This window comes from Zosterops lateralis, assembly GCF_965231275.1.
Source record: "Zosterops lateralis genome assembly, chromosome: Z".
Taxonomy (NCBI): Eukaryota; Metazoa; Chordata; class Aves; order Passeriformes; family Zosteropidae; genus Zosterops; species Zosterops lateralis.
In genome coordinates, this window is record NC_139800.1 from 14,923,017 (window position 1) to 14,936,025 (window position 13,009).

The 13,009-nt window shown below is 38.0% G+C and overlaps 1 protein-coding gene and 1 long non-coding RNA gene across 3 annotated transcripts in view; both read right to left on the minus strand.

The window, feature by feature from the left end:
- Positions 1-13,009, minus strand: part of LOC310922625 — a 275,851-nt gene that overhangs the window by 46,959 nt on the left and 215,883 nt on the right. The gene's annotated exons all lie outside the window — the stretch shown is intronic.
- Positions 1-13,009, minus strand: part of PARP8 (poly(ADP-ribose) polymerase family member 8) — a 115,823-nt gene that overhangs the window by 2,741 nt on the left and 100,073 nt on the right. Inside the window, exons 16-24 of the mRNA XM_083883305.1 lie at positions 11,323-11,448; positions 9,624-9,689; positions 8,270-8,337; positions 7,913-7,961; positions 7,105-7,217; positions 6,866-6,938; positions 5,824-5,893; positions 3,757-3,833; positions 2,734-2,803 (exon numbers count right to left, since the gene is read on the minus strand). Of these exons, the coding sequence (XP_083739431.1) occupies positions 2,734-2,803; positions 3,757-3,833; positions 5,824-5,893; positions 6,866-6,938; positions 7,105-7,217; positions 7,913-7,961; positions 8,270-8,337; positions 9,624-9,689; positions 11,323-11,448 (712 nt within the window). The remainder of the gene's footprint in view (positions 1-2,733; positions 2,804-3,756; positions 3,834-5,823; positions 5,894-6,865; positions 6,939-7,104; positions 7,218-7,912; positions 7,962-8,269; positions 8,338-9,623; positions 9,690-11,322; positions 11,449-13,009) is intronic.

The following is a 13,009-nucleotide window of genomic DNA, read 5'->3' on the forward strand; positions in this document are numbered from 1 at the left end:
GCAGTGAAAAGGGGCAATGTCTGGTTGGTGACTGGTCACACCCCTGGTGTTCCTCAGGGCCCCATTCCAGGGCCAGTTCTGCTCTGTGGATTTATCCACCATCTGGATGGAGCAGGAGAATGCACCAGTAGCGGGTTTGCTGATGATCCAGACTGGGAGCTGCTGTGGATTCTTTTGAGGGACAAGAGGCCTTTGCAGAGTGATCTTGATAGATTGGAGCCCTGAGCAATCTTAAATGGGGTGAAATTTGCCAAGTCCAAATGCTGAAATCTGCACCTGGGACGGAGTCACACCAGGCACAGGGATAAAGTGGGAGAGGAGTGTCTGGAGAGCTGCAGAGGGAGGTGGGTCTGGCTGGTGCTGGGCTCAGGAGGGTCAGCAGTGCCCGGGCAGCCCCGAGGACAAAGCCCATCCCAGAGCCCCGAGCACGGCACAGCCCGGGCTGGGGATGGCCCCGCTGGGCTCAGCCTGGGGCGGCCTCAGCCTGGGCCCTGCTGGGCCCTGCAGGGGAGGAGGGGAAGGCCCTTCCTGTGTCCTGGGGAAGGAAACAGCAGGTGGGGGCGCTGGAAACGTGTCCTGGAGACTAATGGAGGAATTTGGCCTGTCTAGTTGGGAGGAAAGGAGGCTGAGGGGTGACCTCACCACTCTCTGCAGCTTCCTGAGGAGGGGAAGGGCAAGGGAGGTGCTGAGCACCTCTCCTGGTATGCACTGACAGGATGTGGGGAGTGATTCAAAGCTCTGCTGGAGGACGTTTAGACTGGATATTTTGGAGCAATTTTTACTGAGAGGGTTGTATGCTGTGTTAGACTAGGGTAGAGTTAATTTTGTTCTCAGTGGCTGGCATGGGGCAGTTTTTAGATTGTGCTGAACACAGGGTTTATAGTATAGAGATGTTTTTGTTATTGCTGAGCAGAGGTCACAAAGAGCCAGCCAAGGCCCTTCCTGGTTCTCATACTGCCACACTCCAAGAAAGCTGGGGATTCGTGGGCAGCTGGGAGGAGACACAGGCAGGACAGGTGACCCTGACTGACCAAAGTGATATTCCAGACCATGTGACATCATGAGCAATATATAAAGTCGGGAAAGAAGAAGAAAAGGAGGTACATGTGGAGTGGTCATGTTAGACTTCCCAAGTAACCTCTACATTTGATAGGGCCCTGCTCTCCTGGAAATGGCTGAACAACTGCCTGCCCATTGGAAGCAGAAAATTAACTTCTTGTTTTGCTTTGCTTGTGTGCAGGGCTCTTAATTTCGCTATTAAGCTGTCTTTATCTCAACTCATACATTTTCTAGCTTCTACCTTGTGGACTGTCCCCCAGCCTTGCTGGGGAAAGTGAGCGAGTGGCTGTGTGGGGCTTGGCTGCTGGCTGGGGTTGAGCCATAACAGCTGGTCAAAGCCTGGAACAGCTTCCTACAGAGGGCTGCTGTGCCCAGCCTGTCAGGGTTTAAGAGACATTTAAACAATGCTCTCAATGACATGCCTTAATGTCTGGGCTGCCCTGGATTGGTCAGGATTGGACTTGGGTGACAGTTGTAGGTCCCTTACAACTGAAATAGCCTGGTTCATTTTATTCTAACATTAATGTAACTGCATGGATATTCAATTTTGATACCATTTCTTCCATGAACTGCAATTTTTAACAAACATTTGTTGTAATTAATTTTACATAAAATCTGTATTAATCATCTCCCCTAAACCACCTTCTCTAGACAGGGAAATGAACTAATTTCTCTCTAGACAGAGAAATGAAGTGAATATGAAAGGTGCAAAATGTATTTTACCAAATATTTAAAATTCACTCTTACAAAATTGGTAACCATTAATAAGTGCAAAGAAGGAACAGGGGATGAAAAAGTCGTTGTTAAAGATGTAATTTACATTTAAAAATTCAGGCATGAAAGGCCAAGTAATTAATTTTTTTTCCTTATAGAAATTTTAGAACTCAATTTCTGTGTTTTTCTGTACAATTTAAATTGCATTTTTCATGTTGACTGACAGATCCTTACTCATGTACAGCTGAAAGCGTCTATTTTGAAAGAACACATTTTCCACCTTCTGTCCTAATTTTCACTTTTCAAAACAAAGATATGCTCCAAATGATGGGCAAATTGGGTTAATATAATTTCTATGACTAGTGCCTAACTACAGGTGCATTTCTTATTCAAATACCACAATTTGTTCTCAAAACCTGCTGAGATTTCACTAGTTATTAAAAGAACAGCCAAGTCTTTCAAGAATGACTGTACTCAAGCATTAGATTTTAACTGCCCAGAATTTGTGAAGCAAAGAAAGAGAACATACTAGTTGCCAGATGACCAGTATGCTTGTTTGAACAGTGAAAAATTATTTGGAAATTCTATATGAAAGCTGTTTTTTCCTGACTTTTGTGTGTTTTAAGCATTTGCCAAGAGCTTGCAAGTACTTCAAATAAAGGACATGATTTTGGTTTTCTTGATGGCTTATGAAGAGTATTACATTTGAAACACAGACCAGATGATCAATCATGATATGTATATGACATTCCATGACAATTCAGTGTTTGCTACAGGTTCTGTTCAAAGAGAGGAAATGTTTCTACTGGAGCATAAAGATCAGCAGTTGAGCAGGCACTCCTACACCTACCAGTAGTTTCTTACCTAAACAACCAACTAAAGCTCCCACTGATTTGCACCCTGTAACCTGTGCATCCCGTGGCCATGACTAACAAAGCTTCACGAGGGCTTTCAGCTTACCTTCACATAAGGCTATGCATTTTAAGTTACGGCTTTGCAAAAATTGTGACTGCTGTCCTTTCTTCTGGGACTGAGATGTAAAAAAGCGAGAAAACAGAATTAGTGCAGTAAAACAGAGTCAAAAAGCAACAAGAGAGACAGCTGCTATTTCCAGTGATTTATTAATTAACAAAGGTAGAGGCAGTCTTTCTATAATTCTCTATTTTATTTCTAAGTGTAATAAAATTTATTTAAATAAACTCCTATTACTTATTTGCATTATCGTAGGAGGGGTTTGAAGTCCTTTATCCAGAAAAATAATATCCAAAAGTCCCTATTTATTACAAAATTAAAACTATTATCAGAAATATCAGTGTTACTGATAAACAAATTGATATCAGAAAAAAAAATAAAAGAAAGGTGAATTTAGTCACTAATTGTTTGATCACTACTCTGATATTTGATTTGCCTTCCTACTTCTGGGAGCTTCTGGGACATGCCAATCTATCTTCAAAGCCAGATTATTCTCTAATTTCTACATGCAATTCATGGAGACAGATATAAGATTTCTTTCTTGAAATTTAGCCCTAAGCACAGATGCTGTGAGTTTGCTTTAGATACAGCAGAATTGTAATGGTTCAACATGTAAAATTTGTGAAAAGGAAAAAATTACTTGCTATAAATCAAATGCTGCTCACTTCCCAGCAATAACCATCCTCAATTTCCTTTGCATCATTGTTCTGGAAGTCTAAAACTCAGAAGGCAAGGGGTTGCTAGGGGTCATAATGCAACCTGTATTTCATCTTCATTCTCTTCCTAAATTCTTCTGCTTGGGAAAGAACGACACGAGATCTGCAATATGCTCCATAAATTTTTACTAGAGCAGTTGGGCTGTATGTGATGTTTGCAGTCTCTTAAGTTGTTGATTTAATTCAGTGCAATAACACTGGTAACTTGCACAAAGGAAATATTACCTCCCTTTCAGCTACTGAGTTCCTAATAATAAATCCCAGAAATCTTCAAGAGACCATTGATGCACCATACCTGTGATGTATTACTGCCCTTACTGCCTGAAGCTGGTTCATCTTTAGCTGACACCTTCTGCTGCTTCTTGTTCATCCCTAGGAATATTAAAATCATGTAAGATAACCTGGCCTATAAAATACCATAAAAAGCAGAGTTAAGTATGAGAATGGAAGAGGAAGCACAGTGGGAATCACAGTCTTTTGCATGGCACTCAAAAAAGCTAGTTAACTCTGTCATAGAATATCACAGTATAAATCCTGTAAATTACAGGTAACTCTGCATCTATTGCAAAGACTTTAGCAAAGTCGAGTTAGCACTAAGTAGGTGCAAAAGCAGATAAAACTGAGCTTAAATGCCACTGAATTTAGACCAGGAATATTCTTATGTGGCAGCTTAACAGGGTTGTAGCATGTCCTCAGTCTACTTAACGCTATTCAGGCTGAAATAAAAGTCTGATTTACTGTGGGTGGGAAGGCAAAAATCACCAGAGAAAGAACTTTAGATATTCATCTTTAGCACTTTATGGAATTTTATTAAAAGTCTAATTAATTTCTATGAGTAGGCAATTTAAGTTTTGAAATCTACCTTGGTTTGATCCCTTTATCTACACATAAAATATTAAATTGTCAGTCACATTCGATCCAATTCCATCTCAGAAACTGAAACATTTAGATTTAGATGCCTTAGATCTCATTTATATCCCTCATGTTGGTTTATAAAAAATTCTTGTTCTGCATTGTACTATGGGCTTCCTTGAGTTTCCAGCATCCTGTATTTCACAGAATTATAGACTGGTTTGGGATGGAAGGGACCTTAAAGATCATCTCATTCCAACCATACTGCCATGGGTAGTGACATGACACCTTCTACTAGACCTGGCTGCTCTGAGCCCCATGTAACCTGACCTTGAACACTTCCATTATTTGCACTTTGCAAATATAACTGAATTATGGAGAAGTCTAACTCCTTGAAGGAACAGAATGTGTTAGACTCCTTCATGGTATTTTACTGGCACCAAGGATTACACACTTCAGTGGAACACAAGCCTCCTTTCTGGAGGAGACAGGATGGAAGGGGACAAGACAGGCAGAGAGAGAAACAGTAACACATTGAAGTTGACATAGCAGTATTGAAAAGAAGGACATTTTATTAGATAATGATATTTTAACCAGCACATTTAGTGAGACCTAAGAAGCCCTCATACTCATGTAATCTCTGAAAAGCTGAAAGTGCATCTAGAGATAACTGACGTTAAAGTTCCTCAAACAGTAGCTCAAAAAGTTAAGCTCCTAAAACATGACCTAGAAACACTGAGTATCAGAAAACAAAACTAAAACTCTCAGAATCATCTACATGCACACAAACACACATTAAACTATATAGCTGCACTTTCATATGTGAGGAAACAGTAAATACCACATGCCTAAAGAAGAAAGTCATCATATTTTAAAATCCCTTTGATTTCTCAATGTACACATCCCTATGTACATTGTTTTTAATGTTGTGGGGTTTTTTGTTTAATATTTAATTCTCACATGGAAAACTCTGCACAACTCACTTTAGGATTCACTAATGGGACAAACTATGTTCCTTCTCAGGCTAAAATAAACGTGGTGAACTGTACTTTCTATGTAATCCTGACATGATGATACTTGGGAATACTCTTAAATATGCAGGGTTGAACATATCTATTGATCAATACTTGTTCTGCCAGATCAAGTCATAAAAGACCATGAATTCATAGGTGAAGTTGGATTGTACTGACAAAAAATCACAATGTTGGATTTCAGTGGAGTCAAGACCTGCTCTACTACATATAGCATTCAGTATTAGATAATATTTACTTCAAGCACAGTTTAAGAATTCTCAGCACCTTGAAAATAAGGACAATATTTAACGAAGGAATTTTCTAATTTCTTATTATTTATATAAAAAAAAGAGATTTTCTCTTTTTTGAAGAAATTAAATCACTGTTGTAAAGATTAAACTAAATAAAATGTTTTAAACAGCAAAGCAGTAAGAAAAGCAGTAGAATAAGGTACACCCCTATATTTCTCCAACTTTAGAGTGATTTATAAATATCACCTGAGTAACCAAATGATATGCTTGACAATGGACTAAGGTAGATTCCACTTCCAAACATTGCACCATGGAGCTGAAAAAGAGCAGAATGATTACTTAGTATTAATTTGTTACCTAGACAAAATAATAATAATTACAGGAACAGGTTGTAACACATTTGCCCACCCTACTAATTTACTGCCAGGTAATTAATTGTGTTCAAATAAATCTCTTAAAAAATCATGTCCTGAGTATAAAACTAATATATATCTATGTATCTATATATCTATTTTTATATATCTATATATCTGTATGTCTATATATCTATCCTGGAAACTATGTTCTAACGAAAAACAGATGCCCAAATGAAATTTTACTTAAGATTTATGTATAAAATTGTGGTTTCTGTTTTATAATCTAGTATTACTATGGAGTATGCCTACAAAGAGAGTTTCTGTACATGATCAAATATGCCCTGGGATCCTCTTCAAAGGTACATGGACACAGCTCTGGGGAGAGCTGCCAAAACCACAATGTTAAAATACTCTGCATTAGGGATCCCCAGAGTAGGCTCTGTAGTGCCTACTTCGCTCTGCAGTCATGGTCTCCTGATGATTCAGTCTGAGAAGTTTGCACTAGATCCCTTCTGGCCAGCACATCTCATGCTTCCATTCCCAGAGATACCAGAGAGGCAGAGAAAGTGCTGCAAGCCCAGTTCCCATAACTCTAGCATGTTTCTGGATGCTAAACACGAAGACAGTTTAGGCAGCTCTTTCACTCACGACTGCTTTTAAGCAGTACCGAGCAAAGCCTCCTGGAGGTGCTGCTCTGCAACGTAAAACTGAAACACTGATTCCCACAAAGGGACTTTCTAGACGTTTTAGCAGACACATTACTTCATCTTAATTGCATCAGAAAAGTACTTTCTCCAGGAAACAAGATGGTATTTGAAATCATCCCTTTTTCCAGCTATATGGCTACCAGAATGAAACGCCCTGAAAACTTGCCAAAGCTGGTATGTAACCAAGCATGCACAGGTTAGCTAAAATCTCTTTTGTCTATTTACCTGCAGCCTCGTATTGGAAGCAACAACTAAGCCGTTCCTCAGGATGGAATGCCAATTTTCAATGTGTGAACCACTGAATAAAATTAAAAAGAAAGAGGTAAAACTCACAGTGTAAAATGCAAAATGACATCAGAAATCCTTTAAAACACTAAATTCACAGCTGCAAACCTCAAATGCCAGAAGCAAAAAATAGCACAGCATTTCAATAACCTTTGGTTATTATGAATATATGTACTCACTGAAATGCAAAGGTACTTCCGTAGAGATTTTTAGCAGCTCGGAAATTGGATTCTTTGGCTGGTGGACTGCTGAGAAGAAGGAACTGGTGGGGAGTGTGCATAAACTTTAGTTGCTGTAAAATGTAAGAGTGCACATGTGAAGAGAAGTTGATTAATATGAAAGTACTGTAATTCTCTCATGGCAATCCTTAAGATATCACGCTTTTCCACACAATACATGACTGCATCTAAATAACTACATGAACTAAGTTGAAAGTGGTCTCACTTCCACAGGTTCAAGCTGAAAACAAAATTACTTTCAGTTTATGAAACATATGGAAACTTTTGAAACTAGATATAATTTAAAAATATCTCTAGTAATTAAATTGAACAATTTCATCATAGTATCCTGATCAGAGCTGACTTTGAATTAGGGTTTTTTGGAAGGCTACGTATTATTACACCCTTCATCAGAGGTTACCCATATGTGGTTCTCCTGGTACATTGTGCATTCTGCACAATTCTGCATCTAATATTCAACATGGTAACTGATGTTTCTCTTACCTAATCTCAAATGATTACAAGATAGACACCTGAATTTGAGCTACTGACCTCAAATAGGTTTTTTTATGAACATTATTCCCTTGAACTATTTCAGATATTCCCACATTTCTAAAAATTATGACCTGAAACTGCCCTGTCTATTAAAGGAGTCCATGCAATCAGTTTGAATGCAGGCACCTACATTTTGCTAGTAAACTCTCACCTAAAATGCTAATACGAGACATAAAAAAATCAGAAAATAATAAGAAAACCCACAGACACTTACCCTATTCACCGGTAGCTTCACAATATGTGATCTATTACTAGAAATAACCCTAAAATAAGAAACAGATGTATTAGACCTGGTAACCAAACCTAGCTTCTTAAAAATGTATTATGAATGGCCATCACAAAGCACCCAGCTGCAGGCCTCTAAACCAGTCAGGTGGAAGTAGGCCAAACTTTAGCTAGAAAATGAGATCAGAGGACCCAAATGAGGTCCAGAAACAGTCCAGAATAGCTGCAGTTGAAAATATCAGCGTTAATTACTAGGCTGACCTTATACCACATTACACTGGACAAGTGATTATTCATTACAAATGATACTTTAATAACTGTTATCTCATGTGAATCAGCTTTATACCATTGTAGAAGAGGATGTGCAAGCGGGTCTTGTTTATCCATCTGCTTCTTTATTTCCAGGTAAGGTGCCTAGAAGAGAGTAATTATGTTATTTCTAGGTTGAGTTTTATATGTTACATTGCCCATGATTTCATCTATTGAAATGAGTACATGGGACTCATTATTAGGTATAAATCACAGCTTTACTGATATACAGCATAGTAGAGCTTTAAATGTGTTTTGACAACAAGAATTAATATAGCAATTATTTTCCCTGGAGTAAGATAATAAGCATATAATTAGCATCAAAATGACTATATTATAGCAAACACTGGTGATCTCAGGGAGAACAGCAGAAGACATCTATTTTTGTGTGGCTCCTGATTAAGAAATTGGACCGGAACTCCACTAAATTAAGTCTCTCAAAGAAACCCAAAATAATCACCTTCGGTATTTTTAACTGTTTCAAGGTATAAATACCATGTCATATTAAAATTTCTTTGAAAATAGTTCTTGATTTCAATCACAATGCAAAACATCCCTTTAAAACTCATCAGTTCAGAATTGCTTTAACATTTAAAAACCCCAGAATGGTAATTATTTTTTATTTTTAAAAGACATCACAAGAAATCACAGAAACACCTGATTTTTAAGATTTTTACAAAATGTTACAAATTAACAAATAAATGTGAATTTTAATTTTGAATTTATTTTCTTCCTCTCTATACATTCTTCATTCAAGAATCCCAAAGTATTTTGTGAATCAATACTCAGAGCAAGATTGAAAACTGTTGAGTATACATTTATACAGCAGTTGGAAAAACAAGAACAGATTTAAACAACAAATTATAATCAGCTGGGTTGTTTGGGACAGGAGCATAAAAATAAACAGAAATATGACCTTCATATATGCCATGAGAAACAATATGAAAGTAAACACAAGACACGCAACCTTTCAAGTCCCCAGCTATGCTTAGTTGATCAAGAATTTTGCTATAATAGAAATAAATATCATATTATTCAGAATTCCATCCAGAACATTGACACAAGATCAATTTCTTGTGCTTTGGAAGTGAAAGTTTTTGTCTTTGATATTTCCAGAAATGCAGCAGTTGGTGATTACCTCATTACAATGTCTCATTCTGCTGTTATTATCTCTTATTTAAACTTCAAAACATCTGAGTTCTACTTCATTACTTTTATTTAACTGGCATTAGGGATAGGTATGTTATTTTGAATAAACATGTCAATATTATTACAGTTATATAGGAGAGAGTTGATAGTATTGACTTCCCAACCCATCATAGGCAGGCAATACAAACATCTTTCAAGTCTGAGAAACAGTGATGAAGTTAGGTAAATATTTTTAAATTTACCTGTGTCATCTCTCTGATGGAAGTGATACTGTCCAATGCTTTCATGACTCGGTCATAGTTCTTCTTCTAATGTGGCATAAAATACACAAATAAGTTCAGAGTATTAGTCTTTAGCTCTAAAAAATCCTGAATTCCTTGAGTGTGTATAAAACCAAAGCTAGGAGAAATGTTGGGCAAATCAATTCTTTCAAACATTTCTAACCATTAGCTTTCTTCCACCTCGTACATAGACTCTCATTCATTGTCCAGAAAAATTCCTTAAAAAATATTATGATCTTTCTTCTTTGAATTTCATTGCAATCTCCAAAACACTCCAAAAAATCAACACATTTTAAAACAAATATTTGTAACTACACACAGTTATTTGGACAACATGCTCTTGAGGTAAATAATGCAGTGACCCAAACAGATTTTAAATAAAATGTGTATAAACAGATGTGTTTCCTTTGCTAGCAGGTCTATAAAACTTCATAGATTCTTTAGTGGTCCCTCTGTCTCACCCTGATCTCTGCAGAGCTACTGCTTGGGACCCTCTACCAGACAGCTCCACCTGTACTGAGGGAAGAGGGTTACCAGTCTGTGCTTCACCTCTCCACATGACACGTCACCCTCAGCAGCTCCAGTGTACCCCACCTTTGGGTCTTGCCAACACACTACAGAACACCCCAGCCTCTCCTGAGAAAGAACTCCTGCTAGGAGTTCAGAAAGAGTGAAATGCATCCCAGTGCAGGACATGCCAATTTCTCCTCTATGCCTTTGGGGAGATGGCTTTAGGGAGATGGAATAATCATGGCTTGAGGGCTTTCCTGAGAGGCAGCACTTGGAGCCCAAGGAGCAGGTGATGGAAGCACAACTCTTTACTCCGAAATTGATGCTTGTACAAAACTATACACATCTGATAAAATTACATACAAGGAAATAACTACTTGCAGTCAGAAAATGAAATGACAGCAATGACACTTCTAAGAATGAAAAGATGGACTGGAAATCCCCTGGCTTACATGACCCATATCTCTCTCAAAGGCTGTCTTTCTTTTTGTGTCCAGTGTGCACAACTGAGTGAAAGACACTTAGAATACAGAATTTTCCATCTAGAGTTTGTCCCTTAGAAGAGTTTCCTGGCTTTAACATACCCTACAGTTTTGTCATGGTTTAGGGATGGTATTTAGTGTTCCTACTGAATCAAGCACTGCTCATTGTTCCCTTCCCCCTCCTCCTTCCACTTTCCCCCTGCTGTGAGATAGAGAAGAGAATTGGGAGGCACAAAGCTAGGCACATGGGGCGAGGTAAGAACAATCAGGTGGAAACAGCAATGAGATATGAAAACCAGCAACAAACAATATTCAACTGCTCCCTCTGCCATGTAAAATGGGAACTCTTTTCCCTCTTTTCCCTGGAAAAGACTTCCTTCCCCCTGCTCCCAGCAATAATGTGAGGTGGTATAGAACAACCTCTGGGTCTTAGCCATGCCTCATTCTGGCTACTGCAAAAATTAACACTGTCCTAGCCAGGACAAGGCTATATTCAAATAATTTCTCAGAGACAATAAAAAAAAGCTGCAAAGTTTGGAAAAGAAGCTTATGCTATATTCTGGAGCTGTACCACATACTGAAGGAGACTCCGCCATGAGGAGTCTTTGCTTTGAAATCTCATGTATGACTAAAATCAAGTGATGACATAATTAAAGGTAACTACTTACCCTGGGGTTAAAGGCCAGCATCTGAGGATCATTAGGATCAACTACAGAAGGATATGGCTCAAAAATGACAACTTTCCTAGGTGATTCTAATGCAGACCGACACATAGATACTAACAGATCAACCACCTGGGAACAAAGAAAGACATATTTATTCCATGTTTATTAAAAATATGTATTTTTATATTGAATCTTAAGAGTCTTCCCTTTTTTACACATTATAGATATATTATATTCCATTGTTACATATATTGACCAAATTGTGTTATACACATGAGATAGTTCAGGACTAAATTTTTGCCACTGACCTCAACAGAGTTTCGGTTCAACCATGGCATATTAATCCATGTGGACCATTATCTGGTCCTAAAAGCATTATAATATCAAATATATAACTCGAAGTATTGCTTTATCTTGTGCACACATGTGAATTCCTGTATCAAATTTATTCACAAAGGAAATGAAACTGTGCTTGATCTGTGTATCTCTGTATAGACATGCCAGTAAAAATGTTGCTGAAGAACAAGGGAATAGTCTGTCAAATTTGTACCACTTTCTGCTCTCTTCTGAAGACTGTAATCACAAAAACACTTGAAAACATTGCTTCTGCTAAAGCCAGAATACTGCAATGATTTAACAGTCATCTGCACAGCTCACACTGAGGCATCCTCTTCTTTCCATCCTGTTGTACAAAATTACAACACTTCTTTGAATATCTATGATTTTCACCATTTCTCCAGAGGACTGTGCATGTAATGTGCACATAGACACGTGTGCACGTAAGCACATACACCACCTAGACACAGATTCTCATGTAATTGTTTCAAAATATGTAATTCAGAGGTTAAAAATAGAATACAGCAGTAACAAACATGACAGAATGCAGATTTCTGGCAGCTGTGAAATATAAATCCAGCTCATAATGAAATACAAAATTGCTACATTAAAAAGTAGGTGCAGGTTTACTCATTTCCCTGTGTTTTTTCTGTGCCTTTTGAAAACACTCCTTTGTGAAAACAGACTTTTCCACAAAAGAAAGGAAAAGCTGAGACAAGTTGGAGTTATTAGATATCCCTGGTTCCCCCCACAACTCCACACAGTTCAGATCTCATTTCACAGCTCGCACTCATCTAGAAGATTTTCTACATCTGTCATTGTATCTGATCATTTGGATGGAAAAAAATTGTGGTCCTTTAGAGAACCAGAATGAAAATAAGAATAATGATGAAAAGGAAAAAGAACTGTGCTTTGGTGAGTCATATAGCTGCCATTCTCCTCCTCTGTTCCTTCAGCATGAATGGACAATTTTCTCCATCAGTTTTAATATATTCTGTTAGTTCCAGTTACTAAATATTTCACATATATTGAAAAGTGAAATTACTTAAATAATGATTCCTTCCCCAATAGTTCTCTGATTACTTTCCAGTTTATACTACCTGTATGCGTGATGAATGTTTCAAAATAGGGCATATGCACTAGCATTTACAAAGGAAATCAGCAACTAGATCAGGCAGCAGACCTGCCCCTGTGTAAATGTGTTGCCGTGAACCTGAGTATGAGTTCACCCTGCTTCTGAGAAGCACTTCTTAGTCTGCTGCTGCAAAACACTACTAGGGAAGAGCTGTTTGGGTCCCCAGATCTTTTAATGCAGAGACTCAGAGCTGTCTTGCTTCATGACTCACATGATGGG